General features: G+C 34.7%; 1 protein-coding gene, 1 long non-coding RNA gene and 1 pseudogene across 2 annotated transcripts; 2 read left to right on the forward strand and 1 right to left on the reverse strand.

Annotated features, from left to right (window-relative positions):
• Positions 1 to 532: 532 nt before the first annotated feature.
• On the forward strand, positions 533 to 6215 carry LOC125655270 (putative universal stress protein SAUSA300_1656). Its single transcript, XM_048885513.2, has 4 exons — positions 533 to 956; positions 1955 to 2050; positions 3163 to 3269; positions 5002 to 6215. The coding sequence occupies exons 1-4, from the start codon at positions 887 to 889 to the stop codon at positions 5197 to 5199; spliced, it is 471 nt and encodes a 156-aa protein (XP_048741470.1). The 5' UTR covers positions 533 to 886; the 3' UTR covers positions 5200 to 6215.
• Positions 6216 to 6368: 153 nt separating this feature from the next.
• LOC125655246 (heat shock 70 kDa protein 12A-like) lies at positions 6369 to 12360 on the reverse strand (annotated as a pseudogene).
• LOC130048228 (uncharacterized) lies at positions 7463 to 17061 on the forward strand. The gene is made up of 3 exons (XR_008797082.1): positions 7463 to 7673; positions 11334 to 11471; positions 12115 to 17061. It is a non-coding gene; the product is annotated as an uncharacterized LOC130048228 (long non-coding RNA).
• The last annotated feature ends 1882 nt before the right edge of the window (positions 17062 to 18943 follow it).

The following is an 18943-nucleotide window of genomic DNA, read 5'->3' on the forward strand; positions in this document are numbered from 1 at the left end:
ACATATATTAACAAAAGGAATCGGACTCACGAAGTCGCTGTATACCTATGATAATCAATGAAAAATTATTGAAGAATGCTCATATACTCATCACTTTAAGAGTAGGTTCACTTTATGTATAAAATGACCCCTGCAAAATTCCAGTTTATAAAACATAAACTTAGTGTGTTTCTATACATGTAACATAATTAAGGATACAGATGAAAGCACTACTTATTTCAATTTAACGGACTTCATTTTTGGAGAGAGAAAAAGTCTTGCAAATCGTAATCACAATGGAGAGAAATATTATATTGTTAAAACAAATTATATTTACAGTGTATAGCTTTCAAACGTCTTTGAAATCAGATTACTGATGCAGCATACAGGAAATTTCAATCAATTGTTTTATGTACATGTACATAGTTCAACAAAAAATCAAAATTACCCAACCCTTTCCTATCTTGCAATGAATGTACATTTCGATTTTTATATTATTAAAATTCGGTGTTTATAACATGAGATAAAGACTTTTGTAAACGTGATAAAAACATGATACTGGAATTTCTTGTGTCAACAAAATTTATCATTTGAAAAACTGCGCAGCACAGCGATCTGCTATGTTGCCTGTCTTGAACTGACAAAAGGATACTAATAATCGATAAAAGCGAAAAGCTCATTAAGAAATCAGTCAAGTCCACCAACGAATAGCTTCGGTCAGTGACCTACATATCAAATAGAAAAACCTGTACCGGTCGCGCAGCGGAATTTTTACTGCGCCGTATTTATTTCCGCGTGACCTTGTTTACATTTTTAAACCGTTGAGTCGGCGGATTTTACCTGAGTGTAAAAGAAAGTGGTAAACCAAATAAACTGTGATCCATTTTTTAAAACGATTCTTGCAAAGATGGCCGAAAAACATCGAACAGTTATCGTGGCAATGGATGGGAGCGCAGATTCTGTCAATGCATTCAAATGTAAGTACTCGTATACGCCAAACATTGCATGGCGTACATATCACAGATAAATAGACATGACATGTTTAATACACATGCGCGTTTGTGTTGTAAAAATTCAAGACTGTGCACTTTAGATAACTTTAAGTTAACGTAGCGTTGCAGGTACAATTTATATAATATGTTCATGTATAAGACTACACATACAGTCTGGAACATTTTGTCATTGATGACAATATCTGAATTAAACGTAAATAACCATTAATTAAACATCGAAATACATATTATTGATTGTGATGGTATTGCGCAGCTTTGTACATACAGTGTACACCTAGCTTTAAACAAATGGAATATAGTTAGCGTGTGTATATTTACTCCGATCTAACACATTTATAGTAATACACGTGAAGTATGCAGCTTTTGTTTTTAATACTTAATTATCTCGTTGCGTACATATGTACAAATACACTCGTCTTCATTTCTCGGTGAATTTATAGATACCGTATGATATGCTGGTATAGATTTATTCCCTTCTGATACATTCATCGTCTGCTTCTTGTTAGCGTGTCTGTTTCATTGGTATCGACATCATTTTTATTACAAATCCACATTGACGTGGAGCATGATCAAATAGGTGCTTAGCATATCGACCCATTTATCAAATACACTGACTGTACATGTACATACATAACGTGAAATGGGACATTCGGTATAACTGCAATGTGTAATTGTTTACTTGTAAAGGGATAGCCCAATGGGTAACCAAAATAATATGCATTACTGAGCCTTGTCATTACACGTTACGACAGCCACGTACGCAACTTAAAAGTATTACAGATATCATATTTTATGAATTCCATGACTGATGAACAACAAATAGTGCATGTCAATGGATTTATTTTGGTAGGATACACAAGCGATATATATGAAATCTATGCGTAAAATCATCATTCACTCTTAATACATGTACTTTTCACATGCAAGCAAAACTTACATAACGTTTTTAAATTCCGTTGCAGGGTTTTGCAAAGCACTGAAACGTGCTGACGATAAAGTGGTCATGGTGTATTCCGTAGAGGTCTACGACTCGATGTACGCCACTCAATGGTTTAATGGTATGTACACGTACATGTAGAAGCGGAAATGGGCTTTATTTGCATCATCACAAAATATAAATCATATGATGTAACGTCATACGATTTCTACGTCATGGACAGATGTGTAGAACGTTTTTATGTGGTTATAGTATACATGTACATACACTGAATACAAGGAAGAATAAGACTGAACTATACAAAATTGCGGAATGGTTGTGTCATTTCTGATGTGTCAGCAAACCTGCCCTTCAGTTTCAGTCGATGAGTCTGTCATCTCTGTATATTTACAATCACTGAATCTTTTCTCTCATATTTCTTTTGAAATTGACATTGCTTTCATCATACAATGAATACATGTTTGTTGCAAATTAGTTCGTGCCGGTTTTCTAGTACCACCTGTCTGCATAATCATTACCAAATATGGAGCGTCATCAAGGTCAAAGGGTGCATTGGCTGTTCCGTTTAACGTAATAAATGGGTTAACCATATAATTTAGAACTTAATTCTAGATTATATCTTTTTAAAAAATGCATAAAAATATAGACATAAACTATAAAATGTCTTTCTTTGTTGTTTCATCGAGTGATGAAGGTACATGTAGCTACCATTGCAGAAAAAAAATCATAACTCGTTTTCGCGGGTTATGCATTTTTCCTGCAATGCTAACTACCTTCATCACCCGATGAAACAACAAAGAAAGCATGTTCTTGTTTAGATAATACCATAACTTATATCCTACGTGCTGTTAAAGACCCTACGTAATGTAATAACAAATCCCACATTTCATTATCCATTTTTACCTTTTTATGCTATTCTTTGCTCTGTAATATACACATATAAGAACATTTCTGTAGATGCTTAACGTATGCGCTAAATGTTTTTCCATTAAAATGTGTGCATTTGGATTAGTCAACGTTGTGCTATAAAATTTGTAAATGCTTACGTAATAATATGCGTTCTAAGGTTTAAGAACTTGTGCTCAATACTTTTTGTTATAACATCTAGACAATAAAATATGTTCAATAATATGATACATGTGTATGTAAAGTTTAGAATATCATGCATTTGGCTAATGTTCACTTCACAAATGATGTTCGACTGAAAACTAATGGTCATGATTAATATTCCAGTCCCGTACTCCGTGGACAGGGCAGCACTAAAGGCAATGTTAGAAAAACACGCCGAGGAAATAAAAAAGAAACTGGAACAGTTTGCAGAAATCATGAAAACTGAACACGTAGGTTGCACTGGCCGTATGTATGTTGTTTTACAATGAAAGGTGAAGATAACGAACAGTAATCAATCTCATAAATCCTATAAGCAATACAAAATAGATAGTTGGGCAAGCACGGACCCCTGGACATACTAGAGGTGGGATCAGATGCCTAGGAGGACTAAGCATCCCCTGTTGACCGGTCACACCCGCTGTGAGCCCTATATCTTGATCAGGTGATATCAATGTCACTTGAGAACTTTTTCACTGTTGGGATCTGGGTGAGAATAGGTCTTCAGTGTCCCTTGCATGTCGTAAGAGGCGACTAAATGGGGAGGTCCTTATGATGAGACCGCAAAACCCGAAGTGCCGTGGCACAGCAGATGTGGCACGATAAAGATTATTCCCTGCTCAAAGGCCGTAAGCGCCGAGCATAGGCCTAAATTTCGCAGCCTTTCACGGTGACGTCTCCTTATGAGTGAAAAATAAACAATATACAAACAAACAATCACTCATAATGAGACGTCATTAGTCTTTGGTGCCACAGATTTTTACGCTTACGGCCGTATTGCAGCGAGGGGTCTTTATCGTATTTACGCCCATCGTGACACGCGGGACCTCCGGTTTAAGGTCATATTTTTTTGCATTTTGATTAATAGTAGCAGTTGCTAATACTTTTTATGTATACTCTCCTGTGTGATGTCTGTATATACCATATTTATGCTATTCTGTTTCTGATGAGCCGTTTGGCTCAAGGATAATAAAGAACTTGAACTTGAACTTAATACTTTAACGAAAGCTTATTAATTCCTTTTGCGATAATTACCCAATCAATCTTCGATTTTCCTGCTAGACAAGACACAAAACAAAGTTGATACATGTAATTCAATGATTATACATAATTAATTATGCATTTCCAATTTTGTATTTTAAGTTACCAATCCGCATTCTTACATTTCACTTCGACGTGTGGTAATTATTGAAAGTCCTAAACCTTTAATTACTATATAATGATTCTAAATTAATGTTATTTACATGAACAGTGTGAAAGTATCTATATATGGCATGGAATGCTCAGTTTACTTGCAGAACTACAAATGGACAGTGACTACATATAGTGGTCTATTAAAATGCTGATACAAATAGATCAATAATCGAATGTCCAATGTCAAGGCTACATTAAAGTTATAAGTCACAGTTCTAATTTGGTTAAGTAAGAGTTTACGTCCCTTTGAAAGTATGCACTCGTTTGGAGGCAATACATGTTGACCTCTGTTACAGTGTAGGTGCCTGGTCCATTTCTTAATCATCCTAACGCTTATCACTAAAAGCAAGCACTCGATCTGAAACCAGTTGCTACTGAATTAAACAAACTCAGACCATCAAACCTGAACCTCCCACTTTACCGACTGAGCTGCTGAGGTGTTTTGGTCTAAGATAAAACTACAAGTGTAGGTATTTTGCACATTATCAGGTTGTACGTCAGGAGAGAGGTCGCATCAGATACCGTGTGAAAATGTTTTATAATGGTGAATGTAACCCACAACTGATTTTCTATGTATTCAGTAAACTGCATTCACTTTGCTGAAATGATGATGCTACCATTTAATTTCGAATTTTATCATTGTTATTCCTAATTCCATTCTTATATCATTACGAGAAGAAAGTGTCATAATTTCAGCAACATCTGTATAGCTTAAGTTATGTCTACTCATAATAATTGCATAATAATGAAATTGTTTCCCATTTAATCAAGGCATCGGGCACAGTTCGCAGCACACATGCCGAAAAACCAGGCGAGGGAATCCTGAAATCTGCCAAAGAGCTCAACGCTGACATGATAGTAATGGGGTCCCGGGGGCTAGGGACTGTTCGAAGGACGATCCTGGGGAGTGTCAGTGACTATGTCCTCCATCACTCTCCCGTACCTGTCATCATCTGTCGACCAGAGTAAATTTGCATTGTATCACGAAGTAGATGTTCTCAATCAGTTGCAATAGTTTCAATGAATTATGTGTCTGTAATGTTTGTGAATAGTTGGAGTCAGTTTAAACAAAATAATGTATGAAAAAGATAATTTGTTTCATAACATATCTCTCTCTCTCTCTCTCTCTCTCTCTCTCTCTCTCTCTCTCTCTCTTCTAAACACTTTGTAGAAATATTTCGACCGTGTTACCGGTCTTCTTCAGTTGTGCTTTCATGTATACATTTGTGTATATATATATATATATATATATATATATATATATATATAACTTCGGAATGAACAAAAACGTGTAGTTTCCTTTCATATTTTTTGTTAGATTTTATTTTTTGTACGCCGTTATAAAGGTTCACGGTTAATTTGTAACATCATACGGAAATATATATTGATCTATACACATGTAGTAAAAACTAAATGTTTGTGTGAAACAGGCTCCAAGATAACTGTAGAGTGTAACTGAGCTCACATACACGGTGTAGAATACGTTGAATGGCGTCCAATCATTATATAGATGTAGCGTGATAGTAGAGTACAATATGATATATAACATTAGGCATTATAGTGGAAAGAAAGTTAGCGTTATTGCATGTAATAAGATCTGTGAATATAGTATATATTGTAACGGGCTTTGACATGTAATAAAAACATTGGTATACCTATACAGCTGCGTGTTTATGTTGGTATCAATGGTTGGACAGTGATAACTTACAGATTTACTTTCTATATGGTACGCTTTTATATTTGTGTAGATATATGTAAGTTAGAATGGAGAATTAAAATCGGATGTTCTTTGTTAAGCCCTGTATGATTGTTCTTCTTAGTTTTTATTTATAACGTAAGAAACATGCCAAAATCAAAATGACGTCTTTTCGGATTTTTGTTTCTCTATATATTTTACATATATTGGATAAAGATATTCGTGAAATTGGTCATTCTTTTTTATGTGTAATTATGATATATGGGAATAAAGACGTTCAAAGTTTAAATTGTACTTAATTTTTTAAAATGAAAATGTAAAGATTACGAACAGTGATCAATCTCAAAATTCCTATAAAGAATACAAAATAAATGCAACAACGTTTTGGTTGATAGTAGGAACACTGGAAATTTGTTCATGAGTGGAAAAAAGAAAGTATTAAAACATTTCATAATATATTTATGTTTCAAATTCCTTGTGATATCTAGATACACTATGCTTTACAATGTATTGAAATCTTTAATAATTATAAGGCCTAAGTGTGGATACAAAAGATAACGGAACGAAACAATATCCAAGTAATATGCAACAAAATGTCCATGGGCCACATCGCTCGCCTGAGCAGCAGTTCGGCCACATCGCTCGCCTGAGCAGCAGTTAATAGCAATAAACAAACTTGAGAAAAACTATTATTATACAAGTAGCTTGGTTCAGAAAAAAAACTTATCCCAGGTAACGACTAAAAATTCATTAATTATCAACCTTAATTATTAAATTTGACTAAAAATTCATTATTTATCATATGCCCTTGTAGACGTACAATGTAGTATGGCCTTTTATATTAAAACATTTCATCTAAGGATGCTTTGCGTCAAGTTTGGTTCCCTATACATTCGCATGTAAAATTTTGATCCCCTACCGTGGCCCCACTCTAACCCTACGGGTCATTATTTTTACAAACTTGAATTTCCACTTTGTCAGAAAGCTATCATGTAAATTTCATTTTATTTAGCCCAGCGGTTCTTGAGAAGATTTTTAAATGACTCCATCCTATTTTAGCATTTTTGTTATTATTTCCCCTTTGAAGGGGCATGCCCCTTCATTTGAACAAACTTGAATCCCCTTCATCTAAGGATGATTTGTATCAAGTTTGATTGACATTGGCCCAGTGGTTCTGGATAATAATTTTTTTCCTATACATCAGCATTGAAAATCCCCTAATGTGGCCCCATCCTACCCTCGGGGGCCGATATTTGAACAAATTTGAATCTACTCTATATCAGCAAGCTTTCACTTAAATCTTCAATCTTATGGCCTGGTGGTTCTTGAGAAGATTTTTAAAGATTTTCTTTATATACTCGTATGTAAAACTATGATCCCCTATTGTGTCCCTCTACCCCCAGGGGTTATGATTTTAATAAACTTGAATCTTCTCTATGTCAGGAAACTTTTATGTAAATATCAGCTTTTCTGGCCCAGTGGTTCTTGAGAAGAATGTTTTTAAATGACCTCACCCTATTTTCTTTTACATTTTAGTGAATATCTCCCCTTTGAAGGGGACATGACACTTCATGACTGCCCCATTTAGTCGCCTCTTACGACAGGCAAAGGGTACTGAGGTCCTATTATATACAGGATCCCCATGGGAATGGAGAAGAAGATGAAAATGTGAAAACTTAACGACGACGGCGCCGACAGACAACTGGCAAATTTTGACCAGAAAAGCTCACTTCAGCCTTCGGCTCAGGTGAGATAATATGGGATAAAAAAGAATAGTGGTTTTAAAGGGAAATACAATGAGGTAGAGATAAAGGTAAACCAATATCACAGTATGGTAAAGGTGGAACACTGACGGTACACTCCATAGTCTAGTTAATCATTTTACAAATTCGCTGAACTCTCAAACTGCACCAAATAATACATTGTACATTGATAGACACATCTTTCCTGTAAAATTGTATGGAATACAAAAACATACATTGTAGTCATTAAACATGTTATACTACCTAAATAATCGTGATGATGGGAAACATACAACTGTAGATGTTTACAATGGCTACATGAATGCCTGGAGGTTTGTTTGAGTAACATTTTCATTAGCTTCTGTTTGTCTCTGTGAACTTATTACTAATAGATTTGTCACCTTCTCAATGTTTAGGCATTCTAATGATAAACTCATGGAATAAAATTATGTGAAGTACTTCAATTGATAATGGATTTTAGTGAAAGAAGGTAAGTTAAATATAATTATGTTGAACACTTTGCAAAATGACAAAGCTGACTACGACTTTAGTATCTGTATGTAAATATATAAGATTCTCCATAGTTGGTAGTAGATTATAATATATGATTATTATTCTTGTTAAACGAGTTATGTGTTGTCTATCACTGGGCCTTGTTAGGGGGATAGAAACACACAATGAATCCGATATAATTCAGTTACCATACAAATGAGTATTCTATTTATCATCTCTCTATCTCTGAACAATTGTCATGCTTTACATTGTTTTTTACCCCTCTATACAAGTATGTAATGGTGGAAAAAGTACAATTTTACATCGGTAAATATCATACAATCAAAACTGAATGAGCAACTGTCAATTTATAATAATGGTGGTGATATGACGTCATGCGGTATTGGAATACACGATGTAAAATACAATGAAAACTGCCTAATCCGGCACCTGCGTAATCCGCTTCACTGAGCATACCAACCCTTACTTTCATTTTCAGTTTCATGTTTTCATTGTTTTTACGCTGCTTTTTTTTTCTCGACACACTATTCCGAGAATTTTGTTTTGATCTCCCAGTGCATGTCGGGTTAGTCAGAGCTCACTGTATCGGGTTAGGCAGGGTTCACTGTATCGGGTTAGACAGGGTTCATTGTATCGGGTTAGACGGTTCACTGTATATCTTTCAACCGTATCACTTTCATTACTTAATCATTAGAGAGAAGGTCTAGCCTCACATGAACTGACTCTCCAGTGGCCTCATTTACTCCTTTACATGTAATCTCCTCCTCACCAAAGCTTAGCGACACGATTACCTTCCTTTCAACTCCGTAGCCAGGCATATCGAGCGACATATTTCCAATCTGTTTGCAGTTTTCATCCGTAACGTAACGAGGATTCGCTTCATTAGACTTGAAGACCTTTATTCTCATCTTTGTCATATCTGCTTTATGTGCGTAGACCTCGTTTTCGGCCGTTTCACCAACTTCAAACGACTGACCAACTTCTGCGAGTTTATTGAATACATTTTTGCAGTACTGAGTGCCATTTTCCTCTATTTTCTGCTCTGGATCATCATACTCCTCTAGGAAATATCTTATGACAGCGGTTCCGTAGGTATATTTAGAAATTCTGGATTTGACGACGGATGGATTTTGTCCAAATATAACAGCTCCACACATAACAGCTAGCCATGGATCGTCTGGAATGAATATCTGAAGATTGTTTAGTGCTTTTGGTATTTCAGTTTTCATAAAGTCAGATTCGGCAAAGCCACCCACAAGAACGAGGTATTTTGTGTCCCGAGTCTCAGGTTTCGCCAGCAGGCTTTTTGTGTGCTTAACAATATTGTCCAAGCATTTCTTAAAGAAAGTTTCAATAATGGATTTATCAAGTCGTAGACAATTGCGCTTGATGTCTACTTTTCCCGCGTACTTCGTTTCAAATCCAATTGCATTTATCAGTTTCTTGCCAGTTTTGTGTTCATAAATCTCCTGCAGTTCAGGAGGGATTTGGAGAAGAACTCTGCCATTATTATCTCCCTTTGTATTTCTCTTTTTTATCTCGATTTCTCTCTCTAAATCCAGCCAAGATGCTTTGTGTGTTGTTCGCAGTTCCTTTATTACGTCTTTTCCAATCAGCTCTTCCAGAAACTCCATAAATTCCTTGTTAACTCCGAGTCCTCCCCATGGTCCACCGCTCGCGTGGTGGACCTCTTTGATAGTGTTATCCTCAGTTACTTCTTTGAGTGCTATATCAATGGTTCCTCCTTGAAAAAGATACATTACAAACCATAGAGGAGTTCTTGTTTAATGTGGTATAAAACAATAAGTGTATGCCATCTAATACCAGTATCCTTCTGAATGCCTTTCGTCACAGCAGAATTAACCATTATGAAATAATTATCAGATTTCGTGGAGGAACATATCGCAAAGGATACTTATAATCATTGGCCATCTCAAAAGGGAAAATTAATGATGGAGATAAAATGACATGTTACATGTACCCAGTATAAGGAACTTCACAATTATTACCTCCAAGGTCAAGAACAATGTATTTAGTTCCTGGTCTAAATTGTGATAACTGATCAGTTGATCTTTCTGTATGGATTGTCATGGCGTATATTGAGGCAACTTCAGGTTCTAATGCCAGCTTCATTCTTTTCCTTGGTATGCCAGCCTACATATGCAATCATCATTTAAAATGCAACAAATCATTGCATATTCCATTTCCATAGATATTGTTTTAATCTTTATAACTTCAGTTTTCATTTGAAGTTTAGTTACATTAATATTTCAAAGATTATGAATCAAATGAGGTATTATTACAAAACAATACATCAAACAAATGTGTCAAAAACTCACGTTGGTGTACTACGCATACATTTCTTACAATCTTACGAAAAGTGAATCTTAGAAACACAGTAGCACAACACAACTACACAACTACTGTATGACAAACGGGATGATTTCAGCTTCTCCATCGTCAACTTCCCACATTTATGTAGCAATATTCCATTATCACCTGCATATGGTGTTTATATATCTCAACTGATTCGATATGCAAGAGCTTGTTCTGGGTATAGTCAGTTTTTAAATCGAGGTAAGCTACTGACAAACAAGTTGGTGGTACAGGGATTTCAACAGTCTCGATCGAAGTCAGCATTTTGCAAATTCTCTGGTCGTTATAACGATCTAGTTCGTCAATACAACCTCGCATTGGGTCAAATGCTGTCTGACGTGTTTCATACCGATTGTTAAGCCGTTCTTGGCACACTGATTTTGACTGCGGATAACTCTGTGTACCTGATCAGGATATGGGGCTCACGGCAGGTGTGACCGGTCAACAGGGGATGCTTACTCCTCCTAGGCACCTGATCCCACCTCTGGTGTGTCCAGGGGTCCGTGTTTGCCCAACTCTCTATTTTGTATTGCTTGTAGGAGTTATGAGATTGATCACTGTTCGTTATCTTCACCTTACATACATGGCTACCTGCGTGCGCACAGCACTACAGTGTTCCAGTAGACCGTGTTCCATAAAACTCTCCACTTTGTGGTGCCCTTTTAAGCCTACCTTCACCGCCGCCTCTCGAGTAAACTGTTTCGCGCCATCGTTCCATATGGCGGGAACCGTGATGACCCACATAATGTTCTCTTCTTTTATCATGTTCCCTCTAGATTTCAAGTCTTCCAACAGACGGTGTTTCATGTAACTGATGCTGTGTCCAAAAATATCTTTAGCTTGCATGGGATGACCCTCCTCATCCACAAGAACAGTATCACTGCGCAGAATCTAGAGAAATATTCCCAATCATAGTAAGGATCGTTGTTACTTTACTTTATACAATTGTATTACAAGTATTTCTTTTTTGGTCCTGGGCATTTTCAATTGAGGAAAATAACGAAATCTGTTTGAAATTGGGAAAAAAACGTTTCATACAAAGAAATGGGGGAAACCCCAAAGCAGTGCATTATGGTATAGTTGGACTCCTTTTGCCTTTCAATTTGGTACCATTTTACCTCATTTAAATAAGGAGATACCAATGAAACTAGGTTTATTTAGCAATCATAAGACAGAAATTGTAATATGTGGGCGTTTGAAACAGATTTATGAACTATAAAGGTTCCCTGCTTTGATTTGTTTTCATCATATGGGAATTTTAAAGCAAACATGGGGAAAATACCTCCTTCTAAGCATTAGGAATGAGCTTTATTTCTATCCATATAAATTATATCCTAAAAAACCTGGTATATTGTGACAAAAATCGATTAACATTAATGCAAAATGTATTGACAAAATGAAGTATGCATGACCATTTACACTATACCTCATTTTCGTAGAGCAGCATCTTAAAGTGTTTGAAAAAGAAATGTCCAGACTGGGCATTGTCGTCTGCCAAATCCGTGTACTGTTCCTCCGCTTCGTATCCAAACGCTATCATCTCCCGCTTGATTTCAGTAACAAAGACGTCGGCGTTTTGTAAGTGGCATGGGAAGGACCAACCATGTTTGACCAATGGAGACAACTGATCCGAAGGGGATATTTTTCGAATTCGTGAGTAAAAGACCACGCTATTCCAGAGTAGGTCGTACCAAAGTCCAGAGCAGCCACGAGAAGAATTTCGTCTGCTGTAGCTTTGTCCCCAGATTTCGTATGTTTGTCTGAGACGGCGCATGCAGTAGAGTCGACCGTCTGGTCAGCCATTTGTCCTTTATCTGAACGTCACGAAGAAGGGTTGAAATGGAGATCAACATGTACATTGTAAATGCAATGAATGAAATCGTACTTATCGTCAGATCATTATTTTCTTTTAAATCAGACATTACACATCTACTCATTTGATTAATGAAAATAAATTTGTGCTGAGGAAATTGATACTGGATAAAATAGCTAGATTGTCAAGATGACACAGGAAATACAGCACGGTAGGTAGTACATGTACACATCATTAAACAGTATAATACTACTCTGTACTCATTATTATACCTTAATACTGTTGAGCATACAGATGAAGTTGTCGTAGAGACAAATTATGCTCCTTTTAAAACTTTATGAATCAAAGCACCTCGCTCCTCCAAAACGAACCATTATTTAACATTCAATACATTTTACATGTATGGAATTTTGTGTAATTGTCAGATACATATATTTACATTGTAGAGAAACTACAGAAAATAATAATCATATGAGTCTTTCCTAGCAAAAAGGGCCCTTAAGTATATATTAGTTCTAAAGTATGAACTATAGATAACATCCCTCAAAATATTAGAGTAATGTTGATTGTTGTTAAAATATTACAGTCAATGAACGATGACAACCAACTTGAGATTGGTAATCATGGCCTTTGTCTTTTCAAGTATGCAAAAAAATGACGTCACATTTTTTTTTTTCATTATGACGTTTTTTGGAAAACATTCTTGGGTAAGATAAGGGTCATAACGACTGTACAGTTTTCTGCTGATAAGACATTAATTAATCTATTTGATCACGTGGTAATTTCCATAAACCCTACCACGTACTCATATTGACTTATTAGCATTGATATAAACTAGACAGTTGCAGGGGTTTCAAAGTCTTATATAAAGTCGGTGAATTCTATGGTCGTTATAATGATCTTATTTGCAAATACAACATGCCTTTCGGTCGAATGCTGTCTGACATGTTGTTAAGCCGTTCTTTACAAACTGGTTATGAGTATACGGATTATTCCGTCTATCTGATCAAGATATAGGGCTCACGGCGGGTGTGACGGGTCGACAGAGGATGCTTACTCCTCCAAGACACCCAAGACACACTCTGATATCTCCATGGGATCACGTTTACCCTAGTCTCAATTTTGTATAATTGGCAGGATTATTTTTTAGATTTCTGTTTGTTATCTTCACTTGTTTCAGAAAAAATTATTTATATTTACATCATTATTGATTTATAAAAATATCCCTAAGCTTATAAATGAAAAGGTGAAGATAGCGAACAGTGATCAATCTCATACATGTAACTTCTATAAGGAATGTTGGGCAAAATACGGATCCCTGGACACATCAGAGGTATCATCAGGTGTCCTGCCGACCGGTGCGATCATTGGTATCCTTTACTTTTCGACGTAGTCACCGCACACTGCACTCACTTCTCACACCTCCTTAACCATGACTCCAATACATTAATATACCATTTACTGTCCTCGGGGATGATACTGAAAACTGGGGATTCGTCAACATCACAAAAAGATGCGACCTCTGTCACTGTAATGCGTCTGGCTCAAACCAATGTCATTGATACGGAATCTCTTAGTTTCATTACATGCTAACAATACTAACAATTCAAAACTTGTGAAATTTTGTAACATTGTACCCCACGCCGTGAGCGCACTCCGCCACTTGTAAGATCACAACACAATTTTTTTTCCATTTGATATTCAAGTGAAAATATTCAAAATCCATTTATTTTTAGTTGGAATTTCATAACAAATATTTTGGTATACAATATGTACATTTCAAAACGTTTTAAATGACAAAAAAGCGCCACTGTCCACATTTGAACAACTCTCGTATCATTGGAAATAATAAATAGATGTTTTATCGTAATTTCCATTGATACTAGTAGATAAGAATGCGCATGAAAGCCCCCGCCCGGCACCCCTAATGATAAGATATTTCGTAATGTTATCACAGACAAGACAACGGAAACAAGGACGTATCCAATAACACCAGAGTTATGGCTCTTCCAGCAAGGCTAGCTATCTCAAGCTTTGTATTTCGTCGTGGAATTACTCAGAACACGTTTGTAACTCATGACACTAAAAAAATTATTTAATTGCTCGTTTAAACACTTCTTAGTAAGTATGATTTCACCATCGAAAGAGTTATAAAAGCACTCAATTATTTTATATGAATTTTTTTTTTGGAGATTATTCCAAGAATGATAAAAGAGGTTATTGTTTGCAAATAAGACATTCTTGAGTCAGAATTTCAATGTGATTTGGTGCATGATATGAATATCTAATAAAACATGCCTTAAAGATTGAAGTGTGAACGTTCTAATTTTTGGCAAAAAAATATTTATGAAAATTGAAAACACTATTTGTTAATACTTTTTTAAATCTACGGATAAAATCTTAAAAAAAAAAAACCATGTCAGTTTAAAAGATATATATCGAAGAAATTTATTATAAAAAGAAATGAAATGAAATGACCAAATTTTAGATATAATCACTATATTCAAACTAGAGAAAAAAAGTACTGATCCCTTTCAAAATTGATAGAAATTACTAAAATAATCATATTGTTACTAATTGCAGGCACTGTTCATCAGGGAATTAGTTTCCTTTATAAATTTGTTTAATTTGTAAACTATTTCACATCAAGGGAATGTAGATTTCTGATTACAATGTTCTCTATGACTACTTTTTTATAATTCCGATCGGGCTTGGTTCAAATTAGAAAAATCGTAATATATCTGAATTTTAACCATTTCATTTCAATTTTTTTTTAAAATACATTTTTTATCTAAAACGTTCAAAGGTCTATCCGAGTCGTTTAGGCATGTTTTCTTAGATATTAATATTATATATCAAATCACAGCGAAATTTGGACTCTATAGTATCTTATTTGCAAACAAAGTACCTTTTTTGTCATTCTGGGATAAATCACAAAAAATTCATATAAAATACTTGAGAGCTTGTATCACTTTTTCGATGGTGAAATCATACTTCATAAGAGGTGTTTTAATGAACCATCAAATAAAAATTTAGTGTAATGAGTTACCTCAAACAACTTGAAGGTATTGGGATTATTCAAACCCCTTCATCTTTCACCATTGGTTTAATCCTGTTATAATAAGCATTATCAGACTACAAGGATTATAGGTTTTTTTTAATAGCATGTGATAATTACATGTACGTTATCTATTTTTCTAATTATAATAGACAACCATGTTGATTTTTGGTAAGATTGCATCATCTTAATTTCTCGGTATGAAATCCTATTAAAATCATAGTTGCATATTACACGTATAATTGCTACATAATTACATGTATTTACAATTATGTGCTATTAAAATTGGATATGATTAACTTTTCAGTTCAACAATAATTAAAGTCACGCATCTACCAAGACGTAATACACTGCACATCATGACTTGTTGGAGATGAAGGGCAAAGGTGGATACATGTATCTGCAGTGCGCATCAATACATACAATGAAGAAATTACACTTGATGGAGCAGAATTAATTACAGATAAATATGACTACAGTAGAAACGTACTACTCTTGCTTATTTCTTTGATGATAGCAAGATAATTGGTACTCTGAATCTTATGATATTTTTTTTTAGAATAGCCCATAAAATTGTTCCCTTTTGAACTGAGACTGCTAAATAAATGATACATGTATGAAAATCAGACTGTCAAAATATGTGTAACAATCATGTAACAGCAAGATATATTTATTGTTGTAATATGAATCTCTTCAATTTTAATTAATTTAAGTTGTTTGTAAGTAAAATACGTCATGATCATGTAGCCTGTGAAGCGCTTTGAAATGTAGAGCAATCTAAACGTTTAAAGTGCAGTGTATGGCTCCCATGTTTAACAAGGAATATGATAAATCCACTTTTAAAAATTAAGAACTTCAAATATCAGCAATACAATTACAGATCGATAATTGCTATTTTCTATAGAATTTTACATACATTGCAACCCTATCTCACCAAATATTTTACGGCTTCAAATCGACAATAACGTACAAGTATAATGCTATGTACGTGTAATTATTTTCATGCTTATCAAATGTCCCTTTTCCAAACTTTAATTGATGTGCTGCTGTCATTGATATTATTGTTTGTCAGGGATAGCCTAGTTTTTTGTTTGTGTATACCTTATGTCAATTGTAGGATAACTATGGAGCAAAGAATGAACACTTCACAGATGAAATAATTTTGACCTCAATGTTAATGGGGATGTACATGTACCAGTTCAATGTCTGGGATATGTAATATACAGATACAGTTTATCGAATTGATTTTGAAGAAAATTATGATACCATGTATTTCATATTATAAAAAATCATCAACTTTATATACTTTGAGAAAAACAATGATTATAAAAAAAATTCTGGAATAATTTCAAACAATGCATGCAGGTTGAAATCTACAAATTTTTCATTTAATGTACAGTGTATATGTCCACTCCAGGGGGTCCGTAACTCCCCAGTTGAGGACTAATGGGGTCTCTGAGGAGATTGTGCCCTTCATGATTTGAAAATGACACAATTCCTGCCTTTAAAACTTACTAGAACACAAATCATAACGATACTCACGTCGGTTTGTGGTTCGTTTGTCTACATCCACCAAACCAGTCTTTCACGAGCTACCATTGTTGTCAAATCTTGCTATGATATCGATCCACTTAAGTAAATATACTTAGAACAGGTTTGTTCTACTTTTGGTTTGTTTTCATTGATCGCAACAGGATTTCCTATCCGAAATTTTCTTTTCGCCTATATTTAAATAGACCCAGGTAATATTCAGTTACAACAACACGAAAGTTTGTTCCTTGCATGTTCCTCCGATATTTTTTTCAGTCATATGGCGACGTCATCAACAATACGTGAAGTACCATAAATTTTGACCCATGCTTAGCGCTGAGGACCGTAACAGTAAGGGTTCCTACCGAGCTAACGCTTGTCGCGATACAGGCCCTCAGGTTTGTACGGTCTGGTACACGTAAAATACCTGCCTCTGAATGCCGACTGCTTGTGAAGGAACAATCAATCTATATTTACCTAACAGGTTTGAGGCGACCAAAGCCACGAGCGGGTCTAGAACCACAACCTCCCAGCGACCCCCAAACTGGTGTTACACTGCACGTCGTGTATAATCAATACCTGTTCATATAAATTAAAATCATCCTAAACAATTGCCATACGCAGAATAATCATATTTTAAGGGAAGTCATTTTAAATCTTAACTTTTACATTTAAATTGCAACTATGTGTTTACTAAATTCAATCATTCTGTTCATAAGGACCCTTCACTTGTTTTAATCAGTCGTTTGCAACATTGGGGAACCCCCGGAATATTATAAAAAATTGGCATTCCAAGTGACGTATTCTGTTAGATGATACTGATTAAAACTTACATGTACAATGCTGACTAAAACTTACATGTACAATACTGACTAAAGCTTACGTATACAATACTGACTAAAACTTATTTGTACAATACTGACTAAAACTTACATGTACAATACTGACTAAAACTTATATGTACAATACTGACTAAAACTTATATGTACAATACTGACTAAAACTTATATGTACAATACTGACTAAAACTTACATGTACAATACTGACTAAAACTTACATGTACACTACTGACTAAAACTTATATTTACAATACTGACTAAAACTTACATGTTCAATGCTGACTAAAACTTACATGTACAATACTGACTAAAACTTAAATGCACAATACTGACTAAAACTTACATGTACAATGCTGACTAAAACTTACATGTACAATACTGACTAAAACTTACATGTACAATACTGACTAAAACTTACATGTACATGTACAATACTGACTAAAACTTACATGTACAATACTGACTAAAACTTACATGTACAATACTGACTAAAACTTACATGTACAATACTGACTAAAGCTTACATGTACATGTACAATACTGAGTAAAACTTACATGTACAATACTGAGTAAAACTTACATGTACAATACTGACTAAAACTTACATGTACAATACTGACTAAAACTTACATGTACAATACTGACTAAAACTTATATGTACAATACTGACTAAAACTTACATGTACAATACTGACTAAAACTTACATGTACAATACTGACTAAAACTTATATGTACAATACTGACTAAAACTTACATGTACAATACTGACTGAAACTTACATGTACATGTACATTTGTTTCCGATTCAGTTATTGCAGATGTATTTCTAGAGCAAAGTCAAACTCCCAAAGAGAATACTGATTATAGTTATAATTGAAAGAGAATACTGATATTATAGCTATAAATGAAAGAGAATACTGATTATAGCTATAAATGAAAGAGAATACTGATTATAGCTATAAATGAAAGAGAATATTGATTATAGCTATAAATGAAAGAGAATATTGATTATAGCTATAAATGAAAGAAAATACTGATTATAGCTATAAATGAAAGAGAATACTGATATTATAGCTATAAATGAATTAATTTGGAATTCGTTTCTGTTACACGTATCTTACTTAAGTGTTATAAACTGAATAGAA

This window comes from Ostrea edulis, chromosome 7, assembly GCF_947568905.1.
Source record: "Ostrea edulis chromosome 7, xbOstEdul1.1, whole genome shotgun sequence".
NCBI classification, from domain to species: domain Eukaryota; kingdom Metazoa; phylum Mollusca; class Bivalvia; order Ostreida; family Ostreidae; genus Ostrea; species Ostrea edulis.